At 40.6% G+C, this 26,453-nt stretch overlaps 1 protein-coding gene across 1 annotated transcript; it reads left to right on the top strand.

The window, feature by feature from the left end:
- Positions 1-17: 17 nt before the first annotated feature.
- Positions 18-26,453, top strand: slc4a8 (solute carrier family 4 member 8; the record flags this gene model as incomplete). Its single annotated transcript, XM_080495442.1, has 25 exons — positions 18-62; positions 11,485-11,566; positions 14,365-14,517; positions 14,946-15,081; positions 15,728-15,888; positions 19,062-19,238; positions 19,346-19,434; positions 20,039-20,196; positions 20,292-20,379; positions 20,500-20,646; positions 20,757-20,857; positions 22,038-22,212; positions 22,316-22,449; positions 22,563-22,808; positions 22,991-23,096; positions 23,425-23,586; positions 23,694-23,807; positions 23,901-24,062; positions 24,150-24,401; positions 24,908-24,976; positions 25,359-25,532; positions 25,621-25,752; positions 25,827-25,930; positions 26,175-26,280; positions 26,448-26,453. 25 exons carry the CDS (start codon positions 18-20, stop codon positions 26,451-26,453), a joined length of 3,279 nt encoding a protein of 1,092 aa, XP_080351568.1.

The following is a 26,453-nucleotide window of genomic DNA, read 5'->3' as shown; positions in this document are numbered from 1 at the left end:
AGGTTAACCCAGAAGCCATGAGTGTGCCCGTCAACGACCCCGAGAGTATACTGAGTTACCAGGTAAAGTGTGCCTTAAGGGCTTTCTGCATGGCGCGTTGCTTCAACCCTGAGATGAGGGGGACAAGGGACACTGTGCTCAAGCTCCAACAGCTGGAGTCTCTGGTTAGACATTCTGTGCGCTAAAAGAAACTAAAAGATGGATGGTGTGATCTTCAGAGAACATTTTCATGACAGGGACGACTAAGGATAGATCTGATTCTTGTACCAATCTTATTAAATGTGCCAGTTTTGTTTTTTGTTTTTTGTTGTTTGTTTTCTTTCTTTTATTGAGGGTGTGCTATCTGTCTGGACTCTTTGTAATTCCAGGATGTTAGCGTGTGTCTCCATCCCTGCAGGATGATGCTCCATTTGGAGGATGTTGTTATTCCGAGACACCAACACGTGCAATAATTCCACAGAGCGTGCCACTTTGCAGTGCAATGGGGAATTTGGGGTTTTCATTGCCTTCCTCCACGAATTCACGATTTAATTTGTCATGGAAATGTAATGGCCACAGTGTTGTGAGAAGTGCAGCGGGTTATTGATCACATATCGACGCATGTTCACCCAGCCTACATACCACAGCGGTCACTAAAATCCCTCGTGCGCGTCCTGGAGTCGCATGTGCGTGCACGTGTGGGGCATAACAAGATAAAGAGAGTTTGGATGATTTGTTTTTAACGTGATCTTCATTAGATGGCGGGTTATTTTCTCATTTACCCTCAAATGACCTTGACGCCATTCTCACATGGTGAAAGAGCCGAGTGTCTCCCACCACACATCCTTGTCATTAGCTATTGCTGGGGGCGGGAAGAGGACCGCTTAAGTGCTCAAGTGTGGTTTAAATGGGGGAAATTGGTTGAGCAATGCACTGATGTTATGCTATCCTTTACATTCACTCAGCTTAAGTAGAAATGGAGGGGGATCAGCAACACAAATAAATCAATGTCCATGTCAGCTTTTTGTTCATTATGCAATATGCATCTTTTCATGACAAACAGTCTATCATAGCTCTATGGACTTGATGCAGTCCACTCTCAAAGTCATGGCATCATTTTTATTTTACAACAACATCCTGTCTTAGTGCAGGAGTTGTGGAGAAAAGCCAGAGATGAGTTCAGTGGTCGATATAATAAGACGGCTTCCAGAAATGGAAAGGGAATCTTGAGAGAGCCTCATTCTTCATGTGTCAGCCCATATCATTGTTTGAAAGACTTTCTCCGTTACAACCGATGTGTTTTGGTCTGTCACTTTGGACCAGGCACCCCTTAGACCCCGCTGAAGTGGTTGTACAGAGATTTTGGTTTGGTGAAGGAAAATATCAGATGATTTGCTTGAGTAACCAGTCAGCCAATTACATTGTGACCACTGACATATGAAGTTAGAGACACTGATTATCACTTCATAGTATTAGTCAAAAGTATTACCGTAGTTTAAAATAGTAGATTTTTGTATGATGTCCAATAGAAAATAATACATATTGCATCTTAATATAGGGTGATATTTAGTTAGTTATTTGGAGTGATGTATTCAGTTAAAAGGAAAGACTATATAATTAATAAAGGTACAAGTACTCTACTATTTGACTTTCAGATGCAGTAGTTGGTAGTAATGTATTGCAAATACTGACATGTACAATTTATATTTACTAACTACTTTTAAAATCACAAGTTGATACTGAGTTCAATCACAGTAATCAGCTCTATCTATTGGCTTTAGGATTCTTCTTTTAACAGGGAAAATTACTTTTTTTCCAACTAAAATTGTTTGCCATGATGCAATCTGTTTTTTACCTTTTCATTCATAGAATGTGCCATGAGTATAAAAACCTAAATTTAATTCAATACAATCTATTTTTGTTTTCTTTTAAATGACCACAGGATCAAAGTGCTGCGCACAAAATTAATTGAACCATTAAATCCATCAAATAAAAGTAAACTAATTCAATTAAAGACATAGATGAAAGTACAGAGAATACATTAGAATAAGTACTTCATACAGTGTTAATGGCCAAAGTGAAGTGGTGGGTTTTAAGATTTAATATAAAAAGAGATAAAGAAGGTGTCAGATGAGCGGTAGCAAATTCTTAAATATGAGCTGTGAGCAATAAAAGCATGGTTCCCTCTGAGACTGAGTCTGGTTTTAGGCTCCATCAGAAGCAGTCGAGCTGAGTGGAAGGGGCAAGTCTGTAAAAGTTCATAGGTAGGGTGGGGTAGGACCATGGAAGCATTCAATAACAAATTAATGAATCATAGAATGGATCCTAAAATCAACAGGCAGCAAGTCGTATGAGGCTAAAATAGGTAAAAACTGCTCATGAGAGTTAGCAGACATGCAGCAGCATTTTGAACTCGCTGAAGACAAAATATAAATTTTTTTCTGTTTACTTTGATTCGATTTTTTTTTTTTAAATCAACCATACTGGTAATTGAGTACATTTAAGTAATTTCCACTATTGTAACCAGTTATATGAAAATATATTATTTGCTTCAGTAATATCAGCAAGCGACTGATGGCGCCCAATGACAGATATGAGTGTTTAATTAATATTACAAAGAAGTTAGCCTTGAAGAATATCTAATGTTAAAAACATACATCGAAAAGCAACCGCGTCAATTAAAGGCCTGATATTATATCAATGTTATTTAAGGTGCAGTTTTTATTATAATTTATCACTCTCCATGTCATAAATCTGTCCCAAGTTTTATTTCCTGAAATGCACGATTGTCACATTTTCTTGTTGCAGTCCTGTGCAGTCATATTTGGCATTTTTCCCAATCTTCCATTTGAATTAGTACGGTGGCAGAGAGTCCATTTGGTGAGAGTGCTTCGTCGTAATTTGTCTGAGGAATGCAAGAGCTGGTCAAACAGCACAACTGTAAATTTGTACACGTTTTCCCCCCCAGACAAAAGAGCAAATCTCTTGGAGAAATCTTTTAACAGATGGTCAGAGACCGTTCAAGTGAATCCTTGTTGGGGCTCTTGTACCTGTGGAGTCAACATGTACTCCTGCTGTTTGTGTAAATTAATGACTCCCAAACCAATCCTAAAAATGTTTGGGTTAACGGATTAGTCCAAATCAGCCACGTATGTGAATGTGTATTGGTGATAGGGTCTTTATTTTAACAATTTCACGGACTCTCCATCTATCCAGAGTGTAATTTTTCTTACAGTGACAAAGTTGGCAGGGATCGGGTCCAGTCCCCTGTGACATCGGTACGGATAAAGCACAGCAACGGCAAAAAGTAATAATGATCAATATTTAGCTGGATGAGTCAACTGATGGTCTATTTTTGATACTTAAACTAACAGTCTCTATTCAATGATATCATTTGCAATGCAAATCCCCAAGACGTTCACGCACAAAGCACAGGATGCAGTAATAAAACCTTTAAAGAACGAGAGCTGAGGAGCAGTAGACTTGTGTGTGTGGCATTGAATTAGCCGTGTATGACTCATGCTGCCCGTGGGCTGAGGCAGTCAAAACAGCCGTCCCTCTCATCCTGTCTCTTCTCGCTCTCTCCCTTCCATCCTCACGTATTCACCTCTTTTCTTTCATCCATTCACATGTACCCCTGCTCCGAGTGAGAACTGTTGCACATGTCTTCTCATATGACTGCTTAAACAGTGCAATCCAAGGAAGGGGGCAGCAGCGGCCTGAGGCAGTGCCACCAAGTGCCAATCCAAGCTCTCTGTCACTAAGCCCAGTCTGGAAGTGACAGCCTCAGTTGTCTAAGTCAGGAACTGTGTCCATGCTGTCAGTTCAGGGTGCTTCAAGAAGGGTCAACGTATGAGGAGGTCGTGAGATAGTGGTAATGTGGCAGATAAAAATAGGAGACTGTAGAGGAACATCATCAGGGATCTTTGGAGTGTTTTGTGAGAACAGAGGTTGGCACATCTGGTCCCGAGAGGTCCGGGTGCTGCATGTTGGTGACACGTTCCAATCATCCATCGTCTCAACTGCTTTATGTATGATTTAGTAGTATCTGCAAAAATCCCACACATTAGGAGGACATGCAAATTCCACATGGAAAGGCCTCCGCGAAAGGCAAGAGCATTGACTACTACAACTCCATGCTTGATATTCCTGCTCCAAGACATTTGAATTTAATGAATATGTTATCATGAATCTCTGCCGAAAGCCTAATATTGATTTTAGTATCAAAATCAAGTACGTTAGAGCAGGGACACACTGAAACCAAGACAGAGCTGTTGAAAGACCCGAAAGCTTGCATCTTGTTGCAGAATCACGGATGGACCATTAGAAGTATATCGGTCAGTGTCTCGCAAGCCTCTTATCTTTACTGCTGATATCCATCTTTCCTTGTCAGATTGTGTTCACAACAATATGTGCTCATACAAGTATTGTGCGCCGTCTTACTGCCTCTATGGATCTCGGGCCAGCAAAAGAGCTGACTGTACTCATGGTTCCCTCAGTGCCCTGATGAACAGAGAGGACATTTTAGTGCAGCAAACTGATCACCCTTCTCAGTCAGGAGAGAGGAGGCAAATCATTGCTGCTCTACTTGGTCAGGATGACAACAATTTCAATGATTTCACTTTGACAATATCTCTTGAGTTTGCCCCAAAATTAATTTTTCACCCACTGAAGGATTTAAAAAAAAAAATTGCCTTAGTTAAGAAACAGCTCTAAAGTCACACTGACAACAGGTCAATGATTTCGATTGTAATTAAATATCAAAATCCACATTTTTCTTTGTGGAAAAAGTCTTTGGTGTATGACGTATCTACGAATGACTTTCAGAATTAAAAGGAGAGTTTGTCAGCATCTTAAGTAGGACACAGTGCGTCTGTACTGGGAATCTGGGAATCTGTCATCTTTTTTTGGGACCAGAAAGAGCGTGGTGTAATTCTTCAGCTATCAAGCCTTTGCGAGAGATAACGTTTCTATTTTGGGGATTTGACAAGCTGAGACACTTGACGAGGTTGCCTGCGATTCTTCTTGTGAAAATGTGTCAGATGAGGCAGAGGAACGTACAAAAGCTCCGAATAAAATGATGAGTCTGCATTACAGCATATGAGTGCTCATGAATCGCTTCCTGAAGTGAAAATGTTGCTTACTGACAGAAATAACTCATTTAAAGAAAAAGTTTGATGATTTTTTTTTTTTTTTTTTTTAATTCTGATGTATAACAGGTGGAATAACAATTAGGTCTATAACACATTTGCAATCACTTCTTCAAACAGAAGTCTAGTTACTTCACAAGTAACTTAAAGAAAAAAATGAATAGTTACCTGGAAATATTTAGGATGTCTAAAAATTGTGTGGATTGTGCAAAACACTGTGTGGTTCAGTCTGATGACTGTGTCTCTCATCAAGGTCAGATGAAGTTACATCAATTAGTTGGAAGTCAAATGATGGACGCATGCTATTTTGGTCTGTTTGAGTGAATCAGTCAATTCGAAGTGTTCCAATTCATCAAACAGGATATAACTGTCTTATCTGCTCGATGTCGAGGCCAAACAATAGATGACAATGAGAATGAGCAGCGATAAACCATGTAGACAACAGCAAGCAGCACTTTTAAAGCTCAGTTAACCTTAATCTATGGACTGAGAAGACATCTTCGACAGTGTGGAGGCAGGCTGATGTCTTCTCATGCTAGAAGTACAGCCAAACTGTGAGTAAGACAGTGGGAGACATCAGGTCCACAATTGTTTGAACGAAAGTAATGGACTCACAGCAACTTCAGTAACTGAATTATTGTTTCATAAAGGTAGTTAGTTGTGCTTAGCTCTGTTCTATTCTCATATTAGTTTATATAGCCTTGATCACAGTACTTGTAAACTGTAGGAATAAGAAATATCACTTAATTTAATCATTTGTTTTGAATATATGGCTTTAAAAGCTCAATGGTGACATACTTCCAATGATGGGGGAGCTCATCCAGTGCAACAGTAAATTTGAAAGTTTACTGAGAACTAAAATTTGTAGCACAAGATTTCGTCATTGTGTGTTTGTCCACTGCAGTCCAGTATTGTTCTGGGGCAATGCAGAAGAAAATTTGTCATGAGAATACAGTCAGTCAAGTAGATAATCACTCCATTTTGTGTTTGCAGTCTGTTAAAGTGTAATTTAACTTGAGTTTAGATATACTTTAATAGTTCTCAGTCTAACAGGGGGTGATAAGCAGAGGTTATTTGCATATTTAGGGCTTTAAACTGTGCTAAAACCAAAAGTAGAGTTTTGTGTTTGCACTCCTAATTTCTCATCCTTTCACTCTTTGAATTCACGTGATTTTATCATCTGATGTCACACTGTTATTTGACTGCAGATTTTGCCATAAAGCAGCTCCAGTGAGAGTTTACCACAGTTGGTTACCGGTAAAATGCTTGTTAAAGGACAGTACTTCAAGGACAGGCAGCCATTTTGAATCAAGTGATGGGCCGCTCACTACTGTGGTACTGTGGCATTAATCTGTGTGGAAAATGATTTACTCGAAAGCCCGTCGAGGTAGTGTGACCATTATTGAGCTGGAATGAAGAAAGAAGGACAGTTGCCAGGAGATAGAAACAGGCACCAACTCAGAAATGTAATGCCACGTCAGTGGAAAATTACGCACACGCACACGCTTGGAGGGTCACACTGCTCAAGCCCAGGAGGCAAACTGAACTTGGAAGTACCATGTGAGCTCTCAATTAGCTGAAGCACTTCATATGACTTAAGGGAGGTGAGACGTGAATGACAGGGAACCATTAACATTTTAGAAAAACACATACCTGCATGAAATTGTCATTAAGAAGGCGCTACTAGTGAACTGTGACTGGGACGACTATGAGCTGTGAGTCATTGTATGTTGTCAGGACTGGACTCAGTTGACAGACCATCGTAATTGTAGAGTGGATTCCCAGCAGTGTAATCTGATCTCACTCAAGATACAAGAAGACTGTAGTTCCTTCATCTTGTGTCCCTTATTTTGTAAGTGCTATCGAAAAGGCTGTGTGTGTGTGTGTGTGTGTGTGTGTGTGTGTCTGTGTGTGTGTGTGTGTGTGTGTGTGTGTGTGTGTGTGTGTGTGTGTGTGTGTGTGTGTGTGTGTGTGTGTGTGTGTGTTTATTCAAGACCAGTTTTTTTCATATTTACATTAAAGCCCGAAGGCAGTATTTAGTTTATCTTTCATTAATTAAAGCTCTCTCTCTCTCTCTCTCTCTCTCTCTCTCACCCCCTTTTTGTGCTTGTGTGTTTGTCTGTATAACAAATTGATTCAAACTAATTGATCAGATCTGATAGACTACCATCCTTTCTAGGACAAAGAGCTTTTAAATGTGTTCTCTCTCTCTCTCTCTCTCGTCCATTCTCTCTTGTTGCATGTCTATATGTTTAGTAAACCTCATATTCTAATGGAAGTGGCTGCATCGCTGCCTCTAGCCCAAGCTCAAAACCCACTCGCTGCACACATGCCCTAATTCAGCTGCAGTGACTGATAACACTTTGTGTGTGACACACTATCAGTGTGCAATAAGATTGAGCCAAAGGAGGCATGAATACATTTTATTGTCTTTTTTTTCCCAGTGGTGTAAACTGCAGAATTTGTCTGAGGTCTGTAATGATGAATCTGATGTTATAGAGCAGGACTTTTCCACTCGTCACTTTAGGAAGAGGTGACCTGTATTGTGCTGGTACAAGTGTCATTGGTGATACTACACTGCTCCTGTGTGTGTGTGTGTGTGTGTGTGTGTGTGTGTGTGTGTGTGTGTGTGTGTGTGTGTGTGTGTGTGTGTGTGTGTGTGTGTGTGTGTGTGTGTGTGTGTGTGTGTGTGTGTGTGTGTGCGTGCGTGCGTGCGTGCGTGCGTGTGTGTGTGTGTGTGTGTGTGTGTGTGTGTGTGTGTGTGTGCGTGTCTGTCTGCGCCCTGTGATAGACTGGTGACCTGTCCACAGTGCACCCTTCCTTCCCCATAATTAACTAGGATTAACTGGGACTTCAGCATCATGTCACCCTGAATGTGATAAAGTGGTATAGAAGATAAATGGACAATTACGTCAGGGGTCTGCTATATTTGAATTCAAAAGAACCACTTCTCCTCAACACCAAGTCAAATTTGGCTGGAGTTGTAAAATATATTTGGCCTTAAGAATCAAGATAACCCATTTTAAAGTGATGTTTTTGCAATCAGCATGTTGCATCTCATGGCAGGAATAGGCCTTCTTTAATATGAACGCCTCTGTTTGAGTCATCCAGACAAACAATCAAATAAAATGTCGACAACTAATAAAGTCGCTATTTATTGAACCCTCAGATTGTTGGCTTTGTCACACAATTAAGGTAAGAACTGCTGGTTGCAGACTCCTGATTTAAGTTTTGTGAATTTTTCTGTGGTAGAGTTTGCATTTCTGTAACTGAAAACCTCAAATAGATCATTTCCATAATGTATGTTCTCATTGTAATGACTATATTATTTGTAAAGGCTTCATAGTTCCTAAATACAAAATACAAAATCAGCTTTTTTCTGTTGTTTTACCAAACATTGCTTTAACTGGATTGAAAGGCCTTTGGCCTATTTCATAAGCAGATTTTGCACTCGGGTGTGCTACAGCAATAATATCTGTTATCCATTCATATATCCATCTTCTATACCCATTTCATTCAGGGTAGTATGGTACAGCATTTATGTGCCATAAAATTTGAAATAAAAACTATCAGAGACTTACACACAGCGACCTTTTTTTTGTAACCGTTCCTTTATGTCCTGCATAAACATGATTGTTATGGCACGAGTGACATTCAGTGTTTGGTCTGAGCATGCCTCCCTAATTAAGTAGCCTCACTTTTAAAAGGCCTGTATTGTCATGGGATAATGAAGTGTGCAGTCATGGAAAGGGAAATAAATCCCTTAGCTCTGATATGGTAGAGAGGTTGTGAAAGGAGGCAAGGAGGCAGTGCCGGGCCGCCCGCTCTGGTGAATTAAGTCGATGTCTTGGGATCTCAAAGATGTTATAGACGACTGTGTAAATTATAATCATGTTATTTTGGATCGAAAAATTGACCCTTATCAGGTAAGGCATTTGGCTTCCTTACTACACATTAACTGTTGGGTTTTTTTCTCATCAAAATCTTGTGTGACTAGTGTTCAGTTGATAAGATTTAGCAGCCACGGAGGGCTAGAGGGATTAAACAAAAGACTTGAGCATGAGTGGAAGTATAAATTTAAACTGAATCAGAGGTGAACGGACACAGACAGGCATTGTTCCCATTTATCAGAACTGCCAGCAGAATTCAGTGACATTTTAATAGTAGGGTTTTATATTTCGTCAATAAACTGTGCACAGTGTTTTATCAGCCAAACCCTCAGAGAAATAAGAAGAAGCACTGCTTGCTCTTTGCTCAAAACACTCATCTTAGTAATACACACAGGGATTTGTGTTGGGTCCTGCTATGCAGATGCATTTTTTTGTCCTTGAAAGCTTTAATCAACAGCTTATCACTCTGATGATCAGGGAATACAGTTATTTATCACTGTACATGTTGGCTCAATTGTAAAATATCATTAGTGTATTAAACTACATGGCTTTTAATTTTACATTTGTAAACCTCACGTGTAGGCTATTAGAAGAAAATACAATATTTGTTTAATTATTGCATTCCTTCTAGGACCCTTTATTTAAACCATTCTGGGGGGTAAAAAAAAACCCAACAAAGACAACTGGTGATGGTGAAAACAAAATGGGATTATTTCAGTGAGTGTGTAGCTGGGAAGCTTGCCTTCTATTGATTCAACTGTGACTTCCGCATCATATCAAGAGCTATAAGGCAATCAGTTGATAAGTTCAGGTTAACCTTAAGATGACCTCGTCAAAGTAAAGATCTAAATCATCTTGAAATAATGTGAGAGAATTTGAACAAGGATAAAAAAAGCACAAAAATAGTCTATATCTGATAAATAGATCAGAGTCGAATTACATCGGTTTATTCAAGAACGTTTTACTTACTGTGTCACATGACTGTTAAGCATGGTATTTCACAATAAAACACAGCATGATGGAGCCTGTAGACCTTCAGCATTGGCGCTTCAATTTTACCCCAGAGAATCTAATATGTTGTCATTGTTTCCACATTAATCTTTTCATGAACACCCAATCACAATAACTAATTTCTTGGTGATCAATGGCATGTAGCATCACTGTTAATTAGATGCATCATTCTCAGTCAAACTAAAGCACCACAGGAAATGGGTTCTTATCCATTCTCTAATCAGTTAAATTAAAGCTAAATTACTGCTTATTATTGCTTTGTGTTTCACTGCAGAAAAATCAGCCTCTTCTGCAGAATTTCTCTGTTCCTCCTCCTTTGTCTTCATAGATATTACATTCCTGCACTGATATCCAAGATTTTGTATCAGCTTCACTAAATAGTGAATATATTATATTTATTCTATTGTTTTGGCCATTCTACTTCCACCCCCTAGCACACTCATAGAAACACATTCGTAAGGATCATGTGCCCTTATAGAGTGGGTGGAAGTATCTGTGATTTGGAAAACAGCTTCTACCAGTGTGCTTGTTACCATCTGCAGTTAAAGGTTAGTTAAAAACTATACATAACTGTATGTTGCTGCTCGCAGGCATTTATAGCATCCTCGGGGTATTTATTTATAGATTTTAGCATCTTTACTGGCTAGAGCTCTAGCCATTATTATGCTCTCATATCAAAGCTGATTCATTCCTTGGTTGCAGTGGTACAAACTCATTCCCTTTAACACTATGTGGGAGGCAACAGAAATCATAGATCAAAGATTTGCTGTTAGCATGAGCTGATGCAGAGCGTTGAAGAGACATCCTGTGAACACAGGCTGTGTAGCAACGTGGTAACTCAGGAGCCAGTGTAGAGGTTCCTGCAGCACTCTGCCCTCATTATCATAGGACACACTCAAGCAGAGTCTGACAGGAGATAACCACCACTGCAGGTGAGATGGCAACCTTGTCGCTGTGATACTGAATGCAGCTACAGAAACGTCCCGTCACTGTCTGACAGTGTTACGGACGGATTGATGGATATGACACTGCTAATTTGATTTGATTTCACTGTGGATCATTAAGCCTAACACATCCTCCAACTGAGTCATAGTCTATTTAGGCCTGGTGTGTGTTTTTGTGTGCGTGCGTGCGTGCGTGGGTGCGTGCGTGCGTTCATGTGCACATCTGCGTGTCTGTCAATAACAGACAGTCCTAGAATAGCCTGTCTGGAATTTGATGCTTATCATCTAAAAGGTTTCATCGGGTTTGCCTATTAGTGGCTCTGTTACAATTCCAGTCGTCACTTCTGGACCGGACACTGTTGGATGATAATGAACTTTTAGCTTTTCTCTCTTTTTATCAGAACATGGTAAACCTGTCCACCGGATCTGCTGGAGATGAAGGATCGTCAATTACAATCAATAACACCAGTGACGTTCTTGCATTTGTTGTCTGTGTCATTTATCCATCAGAGGTCAGATGAAGAGGTGGTGGTAGACCAGGGAGGAACCAGCTCAGTACTGAACATCCACTATGAGAAAGAGGAACTGGAAGGTAAGTAAACTGTGCAGCAGGGCGCAGAAGTGGCCATGATGACTAATTCAGAGGTCATTCAACAAGAATCGGTGTCTGCCTCAGGTTATCAAAATCTTTCAGGAAGTCTGATTCATTTTCACAACATTGTAACCAGTGTTTTCTTGCATAGTCTGCATTGTTTCCATATTTGGACATCATCTCCATTTGTCATGGCAAAATGACTGAAGAACGAAATCCTGTGAAAGTGTTTAACAGGAACCACTACATATATGAAATAAATAACTCAGACACACGTAAGCATACAATACGAAAGGTAAACTCAAATAAAAACTCAATGTTAAGAAAACCAGGCTGTCCACTGCCATCACATACACCAGCAAGATGGAAAAGCTGGAAGCATCCTTTTTTGAGGAATTCCCCCCCAAAAAGTGAACATAGAGGCTGAAAGGGTATGCAACACATTTTCCCCTGGTCTACTAAACATGGCAGGAAAATTAAACCATAAGTAGGTATGATCTTTTTCCTGAATGAATAAGTTGGCTTCTTAATGTATAATTCTAGTCTTTGACTTTAATTCTGTGAAAACAAATCAGAAATTCGATATAGCATGGTGCCTCCCAAAACACTGCCATCGTCATGTTCAGTATTGATTTGGCAGACCAGAGATGTTCTCACCTTTTATTTATAGTTACTGCATTTGTTTGAGATGCACTGTTCCTCAGCTTCAAATGCATCCAGGCATCTCTCGCAAATCTTCACCTTCTCCTGTCAAATACACAGAAATGAGCTTGTTGAAAAGCACGTCGTTTAGTTTTTCACCTTCGAATCCCAGATGTTCTGGCCTCGCTGAGTTTGCAGCCCGTCTGTTCAGAGCACTGCCAGTGTGTCATATATACTATATAATACATGACCCTCACCTGTTACATGTTGTGTATGTTTCTCTTTTCTGCCTCATATGCAGCAAACTAAGATGCATATTGTGTATTCTGACAACATTCAATCAGGGCCAGCATAAACTTTCAGAGGAATTGGAGCTGCAGTCTGTTGTTTTGTTTTTCCACACAATGGTTCACTGCTTTTTATTTTAAGTTCACTGTAAATAAACGCTGAACACCGCAGACCAGGAACAGCCCACAAGAGCTATCGTTTTGGAGATGCTCCGATGCATCTGTCTCGTCATCACCATTGGTTCCTTCCCATATATTTCCACTCGTCCATCTTTCTTCAATTTTAAAGACAAACTGTTGCCTGAACACTGAGTAATGTTTCTCACCCACTAACAGTCGTCATATTAAAGATATACCTTGGGATTTTCTTTTCAATTGTCAGTGAGTGTAATGTTATAGATGATTGATATATTTGATGAAAACCATATAATGCGATAATGTACCGTGAGGTAAAGAAGAAATCTTTCTTAATGTTTTTGTATTGTTTAGTTGGTAATGACTTGTGTGTTGATCGTTTACACTGCAGGTTCGGTTTAAGACAGTGAGCTGCTGTGTTGATTAAATTAGATGATCATTAGCGTGGGTTTGTATGTATCGCTGGGCTCATAACTGCTGCAGTGGATGATAATGATAATGATTCATTCAGAGATAGAAAGATTATAATAGAAACGACTGAAAGAATGAATTGCCTTTGGTTTTCATTGTATTTCTCGCTCACCTTATTTTGATTACCTTTAATCTCAGAAGCCTCTGCTTTGACATTTAACCTTTATCTGACGATTTACATATGTGAGTAGATGAGAAAAATGTGTAACAGTCTAAGGATTGTGCTTGTCTTGTCCCTGTGGAGCTTCAAGCCAACATCTGAACCTCAGTTTAATGGTTTTCACCCACTGTGACTTCAATCCTGTGAACTCAGTGACCACAGTGGTCTTCATCATTGGCTGGCTTTCTTCTCTTGTTTTTCTCTTCTTGTGTTTAAATGTGCTTCCTTCAGCTCAGTCACATGATCACTTTATTAAAAAACTGAGGAGCTGACCTGATTAAAACATTTCAAGACAAAGTCTTTCCACAAATGATAGGCATGATGTTCAGCTTATAAACATCATCAGATAACTTCAAAGAGGTGTCAAACATAACTTCTCTCACAATAACAGCAGAATATAGCCCAGAAAGGATGGAGACAAAAGTAAATAGATTTCACTTATCTAGCACTTTTACACTATGTAAGCAGACCACAAAGTACTTTACACTCTTAATTACATCCACCCATTCTCACAAACGCACGCACACACAAAACACAGATGACTCAATCCATCCACTGGGAGCAGTTTGGGGTTCAGTGTCTTCCTCAAGGCTCACTGTTTATATTTACTCTGTTTTGAACAGTCTGTTTTGAACATAAACACAAGTACAGGTACAGGTGCAGTACGTGTCATTTAGGTTTTGCCACTTATGCACTTAATGTGTTTTAGGTGTCAGTACTGAGACACTGCAGTTTCAATCCACCTCTTGAATTTTGTCAGTCTTACCTTTTTTATTTTTAGTCTGTAATTGTCAAGAGCTCCAGCCTGTGTTGTGTTTATCTTTTAATCTGCCCCTTTGTGCACTGGTCTGAAGATGAGACCAAACACTGTCTTTTCAGGACTGTATAAGCTGGAATTCGCTGGTTAGCTTCCTGACTTCAGTAACCATACTTGCAGCACCCCACACTGTGTGTTTTAATATATTTATAAGCATTTTATTTCATGTTTATATAAAACATTACATCATGTACATTTGAATGACCCTGAACAGGATGATGGATGCTTGGAGGCATGTGTTCAAACTGTATCAGTAAAAAACCTCTTTATCATATATTTCTTTCAGGCCACAGGACCTTGTTTGTGGGGGTCCGGATGCCGAGGCAGAGTCACCGTCACCACAAAACCCATGGTTCCCGCCACCGCAAGAGAGACAAGAGGGCAGGAAGCATCGCAACACAACAAAGCGAGGAAACTGATACAACTACCTGCACTCATGGTAGCACGTCCCCCAACACTGTTTGATGCCGGAGAGTATTTCATCCCAAATGCAATATTACTTCCTTTTATTTATCTGAAACACTTGCTCATCAATTGTAGAGCACTGAGACTTGCAGGCATACTTGTGCCCTCATTTCCCAGAGAGGAGGTAGTAATGGTGGTTAAACACAGCCCGTCAATACTGTCAGCACTTCACACATGCTCTTTGAGCCCTCGAGGCCAAAATTGACAAGCCACTAATTAGCTAACAAAGAACAGAAACTAGTCAGCGTGCGGCATATGTGTATGTAGATTAGTTCTAAAGAATGGGGAGTCATTTAAAAGCTATGTAATCAAAGTACAAAATGCAGCCTGTGATTCCAGAAGGGATTTGAGAGAGACGTGGTTCACATGTGTGTCCTCGCTCACGTTCTCTCACTTTTTCAGACACGCCGTCCCAGAGGGTCCAGTTCATCCTGGGAACAGAGGAGGATGCTGAACATGTGGCCCATGAGTTGTTCACTGAGCTGGATGAGATCTGTGTGAAGGATGGCAAGGATGCTGAGTGGAAGGAAACAGCCAGGTCAGGATCTCCTCTGGGAGATGTTGGATGAAGTGCTTGGCAATAAAGCTTCTGACAACTCAGCAGTGCTCCAGTTCTTCTGTTACGAAGAGAGAAGTGGGCAAATAGTATCTACATTTCAAGCTTATTCTTGCTCTGTTCACTCAGACAGAAAGCTCAAATCACTAAAGTGCCGCTGCGCTTTCACTCATGTTGCACAGATACCAGATCTCAATTCGGTTATTTATAGGTCATTTTATTTTTGATTGGCGTTAATCTTTAAAGCCTCTGCTTTGATATTCACATAAAATGCATGTGAGATGAGGAAACATACGTAGATATTTAAGTGAGGGATTAGGAAACACAACATACAAGCGCCTAAGAAGTGTTTGTATGTTGTGGTACATTGACATTCGAGATACAAGGATTTACATTTAGATACATTTAGAACAAACTACTTCCAGGCTTATAGATGTTGCCTTTCCCAAAACATTTGAAACATTATTTTCTCAAGTTGAATAAATATTATCATTAAAAAAAAAAAGACTTCCCTGAAGTTACTGAAGCTGTCTATGAAGCTTCACACTGTACTTTTATAATTGCTCTCTGATGTTTTACCTTCATCTGACTTTAGATGGGGCCTTATCTTCTGTGCCTTTTCTTACAGGTGGCTAAAGTTTGAGGAGGACGTAGAGGACGGTGGTGAAAGGTGGAGCAAGCCTTATGTGGCCACACTTTCCCTCCACAGCCTGTTCGAGCTCCGCAGTTGCATAATCAATGGCAGCGTGCTGCTTGACATGCATGCTGACTGCATCGAGGAGATTGCAGGTGAGGCCTTTAGTGATGGACATGTATTATAATCTCAAACCCACAGAGCTATTTATCATGAGAACATACACAAATCTCCAACTGAACATTCTGTGAAATAAGTTTGTGATTGATGGAGGAGGCAGATGTCACTTGGATATATAATTTTACAACATAGATTCCGATCCTCCTTTCTTTTGCTGTCCAGCACTTTTTGCCACTTGAGTGAATCTTACATTCAGTGCACCAAAGCAGGCCTTATATCTTGGCCAGATTGCTTCTGAATGTCCATTACAAATCAATTTATCCTCCTCAGAGAGGAAACACACATGCAGCTCAGAGCAAAGAGAAACATCACATGCAATCATCACACTGACTCAGACGTTGAAGCTCTCAGTAATAGAAAGACTCTCCGATCATATAACATTGCCATGGTGTCGTTGTAAAACTGACAAATAGCTGGTTTTTTACCAGAATTGTCTTTAATATTTATCAGTTTCTGTGACAACAGTGAAAATGGATAGTCTACTCACTGTGATGAAATCCAATTTAAATCAATAAATGTGATTTTCCGGCAAATATACAATCCATAGACGATGCACCAATGTACCTGCAATAAGTGTGTGACTCAATGCAAATTGGTCACATCACCTGAGTGTCCTCAGGATTTACTGATACATTTATACACATACAAACACACACAACTCATATTCTGTGGTCATCATCCAATGAATTATTTTACGTTCCTGATCATTCCAACACACACTCATTCATTTATTCATTCGCACAGACAGACGCCCTTGAACTTTTCCACATTTAGACCAACAAAACATGCTGCATAATGGGAAGTGGAAGGAAAATAATATCACAGCTGCAGTTCTTTTGGGGTCTGTCTTTACCAGTTTTGCACATGAGAGAATGAACTTTTTGCCGTTGCTTTGAAAAATAGATCAAGCTCAGTCAGGCTGGATGGAAACCGCCTGTGAACAGCGACTTACAATTGGATAAAGGTCTAGGCATTGGCTTGTCCATTCGAACAATTATAGCTCTGACTATATGTTTGGTCTCAAGTCTTTTGCAAACTAACATTTTTCTTCCTAGAGTTATGGCTTCATCCATCTTCCTATCAGCTCCGAGTATAAAAAAATCCCATAAAATACAAAAATGTGACAAAATGTGGAAAGGTTCTCTTTTGCAAGCCACTGTATATGTATTGAAACGTGCTTTAAAGCTCTCAATCACTCAAGCTTTGTCTTGGTCAATATGGCAGATATATAGTATAGTCACTTTTCACTTATCTGTATAACTCTTGCCAGCAGCGCCTGGACTCCAAACAGTAGCCAAGATACATTAAAGTAACATTCATTCATACATTCATTTATTTATTATTTGGCTTACTCATCATTAAACTCGATCTAGTGTCATCTGGAAATGGTTCACAAATTAAAATGATATTATAAAAAACAAAAAGTACAGACTGGGAGTAAATATAGCAGCTCTTACCATAAACCAAAGTCCTGTTGAATAAAAAAAAAAAGGATACTCCATAGCACTGGTTTAATTGTGAGACTAATTTTGTTTGTTAGTATGTCCCAGAGGACTTTGCATAATGTAACCACAAAGTTGTTTTAATGTCTTTAAATTTATAGTGATGCTAACCCTAACCCTAACCCTAAACACTGATCAATAGTATGATCCCACATAGGTACAATAAGAAGCATGTCATAAAGGTTATGCTCTTTAAACATCCATCTCTCCTCTCTGCTCACGCTATCCAGACGAGCATCACAGCAGACTCAAAAAAAAAGAAAACAAAACTAGATAAAGTCGCACATATGGAGAATTTTGAGTCAAAAATCAATCAAACAAGCATACACGTCCGTAGTGTCGCAGTAGAAGTAGTGACAGAAAGACTCAGTAGATCTGCTGGTTAGAACAAAGAGCTGACCTCCTGTGAGATGACAGTGCTTATTGCATTTACTCTATAAAAATAATATATACAGTATCGTTGAATTCATCATCTGTAGCATATGTAACTCCTGGCCGGCTGTCAGAGGACACGCTGGCGTACGCAGAGCTGTTGCCATGGTCCCACATTAAGTGGAGCTTGAACCATTCCAGGCCACTAAACGCTGAGCGGAGATGACTTTAAATTCACCATTTGTGAGTTTCGTCTTTATTATAGGATGCCATGTGCTCCTCTCTTGTCATTGTCACTATTAACATGGCTGATTATAGAGTCACTGAGGTCAGCACATCATCAGCGGCGACCTTGAAGTGTGATCAGAATAAATTCAGGCACCAGTGTGTGTGTGTGTGTGTGTGTGTGTGTGTGTGTGTGTGTGTGTGTGTGTGTGTGTGTGTGTGTGTGTGTGTGTGTGGATGAAACTGAAGAAGCTGGAATTCAGTGACGTGTCAGCGAGGAAAATCTAGGAGAAGGATGAGAGTGCAGGAGCTCTGGGGGAGACGAGGGCATGCTGATTATTCTCCAGTCCCACATGACCAGATACATTGGACACATATTGACCCAAGCTTTCCCACGCACACACACACACACACACACACACACACACACACACACACACACACACACACACACACACACACACACACACACACACACACACACACACAAACACACACACACACCTTCTGCTCCGCAGTGAGCCAGCGACAGATGTCTGACCAGATTGTTGCACATTTATTCAAAAACAGCAGTTGCAAGCATAAACAAGTATTTCAGGGATCAAGGAAAACACATTTTCATTGTTGAGACATTCAATTAGTTCTTCGCTGTGCATTTTTATTCAGAAAGCAGAGGTTTGTGAACATAGTTTTATCAAAGCTGTCAAAGTAGCCTGAATATTTAAGTATAGCTGATACCAGCCAATAAGTCATTTATAAATATTTAAAAAAGAAAGATTTATTGCATCGAACCAGGAAAGGTTTGTTGTATTTCTCGTTATCTTTGTCACATTGTTGAATTGGATTTGACGAAACAATTTAAAATTGGGAGCGTAGATATCACAGAAACAAGTGTCTCATGTTACACAGTTAAACCTATTGTCCCATTCATGTTCCTTATCTCAATCTCACCCCCACATCACCAAAGACATGATGCATGAGGTTTGAGGTTTGATGAGGAATTTTCAGCTATGATCACTGCTGCAACAAAGTGCATCACTGATTTCCAGACATGGTACTGGACCACCAGGAGGCATCAAATGAGCTGGATGACACTGTGAGAGTGAGGGTCCGAGAGGCTCTGCTGAAGAGACACCACCACCAAAATGAGAAGAAGAAGAACCTGATCCCAATTGTCCGCTCCATCGCGGAGGGCACACGAAAACAGTCCGAGCCCCATCTGACAGGTGGTTTTCTGACACAAACATATATTGCATATTACTACATATTGAACGTGTTGTACTGTATATTTGTATGCTGACTATTTACACATTCACACCTTATCATGCGCCAGGTTCAGTCACATCTTCCCACCCACCTCCATCTACTGAACTATCCAAGAATGGTTCTGGACAGGACAACACTCAAGTGGACCTCAGTAAGGTACATAAGCAGATTCTGTGACAAAGACAGCTTCCTTACAAACATTCTTTATGAATATATTTACTGAAATATGCAACTGAATGTTTGGAAGTATGATAATGCTAAAGGCTTTTTCTTATCTTTATCAGCCATATTCATGCAACGTTGGCTCTCTGTTGAGGTCAATTATCAATGTTTGTTGTGCTGTGAACATCTGCATTAACAACTTGGTCAAAGAGTGCCACCCAGGGACCAGACGGGGAACTACATTAATTTAAATTACTTAAGAGAACAACAGTCACTGCAAGACAGCTCAAATGACAAGCGGTAACATCTAACCAGGGTACATTGTAATATCAGCACCACAGTAACTTGCACCAGGCTCTCTGATAGATTTCAGGTCATGTAGAGGTCTTGTAATTTAGTACATTTTCTTTTAAATCTCTGTTATGTCTGATAAAGGACTGCTCTCTCGCCTGGGTTTCTCCTAGAATCCAAAAACATTCATGTTTCATTGATAGATGACTACATTGCCCGTATGTGTAAGAGTGTGATGACCTCTGGGTTAACCCTGTGTGTTCTTGTGTGTATTTGTGTGATAGTAACTTCAGATTTCTCTCAAAAGGTGGACCTACACTTCATGAAAAAGATCCCAGAGGGTGCAGAGGCTTCTAATGTGTTGGTGGGAGAGCTGGATTTCCTGGAGAGGCCGATTGTGGCCTTTGTCCGTCTTTCCCCCGCTGTTCTGCTCAGCGGACTCACTGAGGTCCCCATTCCCACCAGGTAGACACATTTCTCTTCAAATACATCGACTGTTCTCTATTTATAAAATGTAATTATGTAAATTCAAACAATATACATCTGCTAACAAATGCCAGATTCCTCTTCATTCTTCTGGGCCCGGATGGAAAAGCTCAGCAATACCATGAAATTGGCCGATCCATGGCAACCATCATGACGGATGAGGTAACGGCTGAGTTAAATAAAGTCAAGCTTAAGACAGCCACACAGAAAAAGGAGATGTCAGAGTTTGGATTACGAGGGCTTACAGTTACGGTTTCTCTGTCATTATTGTGTCTGTACCAGATCTTCCATGATGTGGCGTACAAGGCAAAGGACAGAGGTGACTTGCTCGCGGGAATAGATGAGTTCTTGGACCAGGTTACTGTCCTGCCACCAGGAGAATGGGACCCCTCCATTCGCATTGAGCCCCCAAAGAACGTCCCCTCTCAGGTACCGACCAAGGACACCATGAAGACACACTTTTTGCATCTGAATGTTAACAACGCCCGGTGCAATGTTTAGCAATTTTGTGGTTTGCACTTAATCCTGGCTGTCTGTAGGAGAAAAGGAAGATGCCAGGAGTTCCGAATGGCACAGCTTGTCAGGTAGATGAAGAGCTCCACGCTGAACACCACGGACCAGAGCTGCAGAGAACTGGAAGGCAAGAAGTTAACTAATATTTCGGCATGATGTTTTAAAGAATGATTGAAAAAGTTATAGTTAGTAGATTTGTCCCATTTCCACAAGTTGTTTATTGAACCATGAAAACAGGGGAATAAAGTGTCGTGTGTCATGGAACCGAGTTTAACAATCTTACCCAAGTTCACTGTTGCTGATCATAAAATCAAAATTTAGTTGTGTGAGTTGCTGAACAAGTGACTGACAGCATGACTGAGAGTGACAGTTTGAAAGGAATCACGACCCAAATTATCGTTCACTTATTTCCAGATAAAACCACAGGACATGAGATTGAGTGATCATTTTGGGTTTGCATCATATTTTGCTGTTTCAAACTGTTAAAGCTTCCGAAAGTGATATTTTCGTACTGTTTGTCCCAGATAATTCAAAATTTCAGGTCGTTCTGTACTATTTGTGTTTAACCACACGGCCTCGCATATTTCTGAAGTTACAATGCACTGAGGATTGTGCAAAAAAGCATAGTCTTGTCTTCAGGACTCTCAGACTTATTTCATTGGACTTTATCTTTAAAGTGCAGCTCTCAAGCAATTTCAGGAGCCACACTTTTATGGATTTCAAACTTTGTTTGGAACCTATATTTTATGTGTCCCTGTATAGCTTATCAATTTATAACTTGACATGTTGGTACCATAATCTAACCTAAAATAATTAGGAAATTAATTGTGGGTTTCAGGTGTAGGGTCTTCGAGTGCAATGTTACAGAGTGAAAAGTTCATAACAATGTTGCATTTCTTGTGTTTTATAAGATGTAATATTAGTGAGTTTATCTCATCAAATCTTGGATTCATCTTGAAAATGCTTATTTTAATCCTTAAATGAAGAGCTGGACGATAGATAATACACTTATTTGCTCCTTTCCCAAGAGTTTAATTGACACCACTCATCAATTTGCTGACCATGCAGCTCAAGCCAGTTAGATTAGCGCAAAGATGGAGAAATTAAACCGAGGGTTATCTGTTTTACAGTTCTCAGCAAGAAAACAAATACACTGAACAAGCACCGAGCCAAAACAAGTCCCATAGCAGTGGAAACGACAGTCCATATTGACAATGTCCATGTAATAACTATAATAAGTCAACTTCAAGTCAACAATCCCTTCACCATGGCTCTTTAAGCTAAAACTCCACATTCCTCCTGTGTAGGTTGTTTGGTGGTCTGATTCTGGACATCAAGCGGAAAGTACCGTACTATGTCAGTGACTATAAAGATGGACTGAGCCTCCAATGTGTGGCCTCGTTCCTCTTCCTCTACTGTGCCTGTATGTCTCCCGTCATCACCTTCGGAGGGCTTCTGGGGGAGGCGACAGAAGGACGCATCGTAAGAGCGCCAACACACAAACAGTCACATGAATGTGTTGTGTTTTTCAACAACAAAATCGCAGCCTTTCGGACAAGACACTTTGTATTTCCACCACATGCAGAGTGCCATCGAGTCCTTACTGGGTGCCTCCATGACTGGAATTGCATACTCGCTGTTCGCTGGTCAGCCTCTTACGATTCTTGGCAGCACAGGCCCCGTGCTGGTATTTGAGAAAATTCTCTTCAAATTCTGCAAGTATGGTCGACAACTTGTCTCCTGCATTTTAATCACTCACATGTTTGCTTTAGTTTCATGTAGTTTTCCTCTCCTCTCTCTTTCTCCTCTTCTGTGTGCCTTCTCTTTTAAAGGGACTATGACTTGTCCTACCTTTCCCTGCGGACTTGTATCGGCTTGTGGACGGCCCTGCTGTGTTTGGTGCTGGTTGCCACAGACGCCAGCTCTCTGGTGTGCTACATCACTCGTTTCACAGAAGAGGCTTTTGCTGCCCTCATCTGCCTCATCTTCATCTATGAGGCTTTGGAGAAGCTGGTTCACCTGGGGGAACTCTACCCCTTCAATACCCACAGCGACCTGGACAAACTCACTCTGGCATAGTGAGTGATACAATGATGATTTTTCACAAATTTCTCTACGTCTGGTTTCATTTTATTTAGGTCTTTGTTTTCTGAGAAGACATTGGAAAGTCTCTCATCACGAAATGTCTTTTATCAGAAAATATTATTCAGGTTTTAAAGACCCAGTAGAGCTCACACCCCTGATTCCTTTCTGACTTTAGCTGTAGGTGTGCAGAGCCTGATAAACCAACTAATACAACTTTGGATCTGTGGATGAAGAGAAACATCACACCCTCCGCTGTCTCTTGGTCCAACCTGACTGCCAAGGTATTGCCACAGTGTGGAAACAGTTACAAACTCCTCCGAGTGTTGGCATAACTTTCACTTGATTGCATATATGGCTTTGGCTCCAGATTGTTTGCTCTTGTTAACGATCAACTAACCTCTTTCTGGAGCTGCTAACCTCTGCTGAGACAAGGAGAGTCAGTCAATTAACCTTTAACTGCTGAGTTTAACTGTACAAAACAAAAAAAGTTTTTCCTATTATTATTTATACTCGGTAGGCTCTTTCTCTGCCCGTCTGTTTTGCATTTGTTTTTTTTTTAAATGTTAAGCGATTGTTTTACTCTAATGTATCATCTGTCAATCTTCACAGGAGTGTATCAGTCTGCAGGGGCAGTTTGTTGGGACGGCATGTGGCCACCATGGCCCCTACACCCCAGACGTCCTTTTCTGGTCCACCATCTTGTTCTTCTCAACATTCTTCATGTCTGCCTTCCTCAAACAATTCAAGACAAGTCGTTACTTCCCCACCAAGGTCGCCTATGAGTTTAACAGCAAATGATATCATAAATTGTGAAAAACAATAACAGAGGTCTGCCGTGCCCTATTATGAATCAGAGTGCTGTTAAATCTTGTGTACAGGTGCGGTCTATGATCAGTGACTTTGCGGTGTTCCTTACCATTGTGTTCATGGTTCTGATTGACTTTGCTATTGGAGTGCCGTCCCAGAAGTTAAAGGTGCCGAGCAAGTTCCAGGTATGAATGTAAAATACAAGATGTGTATATTGACCTTCGTCGACCAATGCCTTCAGCATTATTGCGTAACATTTCTGCCAATCGTTCCTCCAGCCGACCAGAGATGATCGTGGTTGGTTGATCAATCCAATAGGACGCAACCCGTGGTGGACAGTGCTGGCCGCCTCTATTCCTGCTCTCCTCTGCACCATTCTCATTTTTATGGACCAACAGATAACCGCAGTCATCATTAACCGAAAAGAGCACAAGCTATTGGCAAGAAAACGACTCCCTGAAAGTTCAAATCCTGTTTTACTCAGAGGTTATGGAACTATATTTGACATTTCTTTTGTGGTTTTACAGAAGGGCTGTGGGTACCATCTGGACCTGCTGATGGTGGGGGTGATGCTCGCCGTGTGCTCCATCATGGGCTTGCCCTGGTTCGTAGCAGCAACCGTTCTGTCCATCTCTCATGTCAACAGTCTGAAGCTGGAGTCCGAGAGCTCGGCTCCGGGAGAGCAGCCACGTTTCCTGGGCATTAGAGAGCAACGACTCACCGGTCTGGTCATCTTTCTGCTCATGGGCTGCTCTGTATTCATGACAGGAGCCCTGCAGGTTAGTCAGACAGGCTGTACAATACTGCCCCTACCTGGCTGTGACGGGCAGTCAATAGATAGAAAGCATGAAGAAATTAAATTCAACTTATCAGTATTTACCTTATCAATACTTATTGAAATGCATTTAACATGAATCTTTTTTGATTAGAATAGAATTTTCTACTAAAAGACATTAAACCATGTTGAAGAAATGTCCTCCGGAGGGCACCTTTTAAGCCTGTTAAGCTTGTTTTTTTGTTTTTTTTTCCTTACTAAAATGTTTTAACTAGTATTCTTTTACCAATCGTTTCACACAAGCATCTGTTCTTCTTCTTATTTAAAGCAGTGTGTATTTTTTTTGCACGTCTGTCTAAAGTTGATACTTTGACAAATCGCGACAGACAGACAAAGAAATAATTCAATTATTGTTTATTTTAACCTATTATATTGAGATGCAGAAAAACCCAAACCCATAGCACTCATAATGGAATATTAATTTTATTTTATTTCTGTTTTTTTTTTTAGTTTATTCCCATGCCGGTGTTGTATGGTGTTTTCCTTTACATGGGAGCGTCTTCATTAAAAGGCATCCAGGTAATGTGTAATTTATAACTTTGGCACACGTACATGATCTTTTTATTGGGGAAAACTCTGATTGCATATAATCCGACTATGTTTTGTTGTTAGTTTTCAATATGTTGATGCTTATTACTTCAGCTCAGAGCTCTGCGAACACAAAATGTCTTCAGGTTATATGCAGTATTTTGCTGTCCCCTATTTTACCCTCTCGTGATCTGATTAATGCTGTTGTAACTCAGTGAGGCCTGAAGGTTAATTAACCAGAGATCCAACTGCATTTGTCCTTCATCATTGCTTCCATTATATTGCCATTCCCACCATCTGTCACTGGGATCTGCTCTCATCTGTTCATTCTCGCCTTACTTCTATGCCTGCATTCATCTCTATCACACCTCAGTTCTTTGATCGCCTCAAACTCTTCGGTATGCCAGCGAAGCATCAGCCAGACTTCATCTATCTGCGACATGTCCCTTTGAGAAAGGTGCATCTCTTCACTGTCACCCAGCTGACCTGTCTGGTGTTGCTCTGGGTCATCAAGACTTCACCTGCTGCAATTGTGTTTCCCATGATGGTGAGTCAACCACATCCACTCTGTCTCCCCATGTCCAAATGTCTTTGTATGGAACTTTTTGTATATTTTTAATCATCTGTCCCCACAGGTGCTGGCTTTGGTTTTTGTCCGCAAGCTCCTAGACTTGTGTTTCTCTAAACGAGAACTAAGCTACCTGGATGACTTAATGCCTGAATGGAAGAAGAAAAATCTTGATGATGCTTCCAAAAAGATGGAAGAGGTAGTCTGAAGGGAATGTTTGTCTTTGAGAATCAGTAAATACAGTTTGACTCTATTAACGGCCATGTCTTATAGGAATCACAAGGCATGCTCAGCACTAAAACAGAGGATACACCTGTTCAGATTCCCATGGAGAGCAGCAGCAAGCCCACTCAGTCTTTAAAAGCACACGACCCCAGGTGAGTGCAAACACCTTCACATGCACACAGAAATGAAATACAGCCCAGATGTCTGCATGCTGGGATGGTAAGATCATTGTTGAAAAAGCGCCTCTGACCCCTTTGTCCACATGCACGTTTGGTTTTGGTGTGTGATGCTGTTTTTCCATTGTGAATACTAACGCACTGGGAGCGCTCCCTAAAGTCCACCTCTACCTCTGTCCGTCTTCTGACCTTACCTCCTTTCCGTCTCCCTGATCCTCAGGTGTGATCCCTCTGATATTAACATATCTGATGAAATGTCTAAGACCACCGTTTGGAAATCCCTCAACTCCAATCAAAGGGACATTCGTCCTGTGGCTGCTAAAAAGGCAAGGCCATACCCCTTTCCCCACTCACCCTTGCCCTTTGGATGTCTTCCTTTGTGGCACACTGTGGCTGCTTGCTTTGTTTGTGCTTTGTAGTGATTGCTAAAACTTACATTAAATGTAAGAGAGCGAGTGGCATAACTCTGGATTTTGTTTTTTCCACCCTGCAGGATTGA

The sequence above is a fragment of the Blennius ocellaris genome (assembly GCF_963422515.1).
Source record: "Blennius ocellaris genome assembly, chromosome: 4".
Classification (NCBI taxonomy): Eukaryota; Metazoa; Chordata; class Actinopteri; order Blenniiformes; family Blenniidae; genus Blennius; species Blennius ocellaris.
Note: the sequence above shows the minus strand (reverse complement) of the source record. Positions and strands in the feature narration are given on the sequence as shown.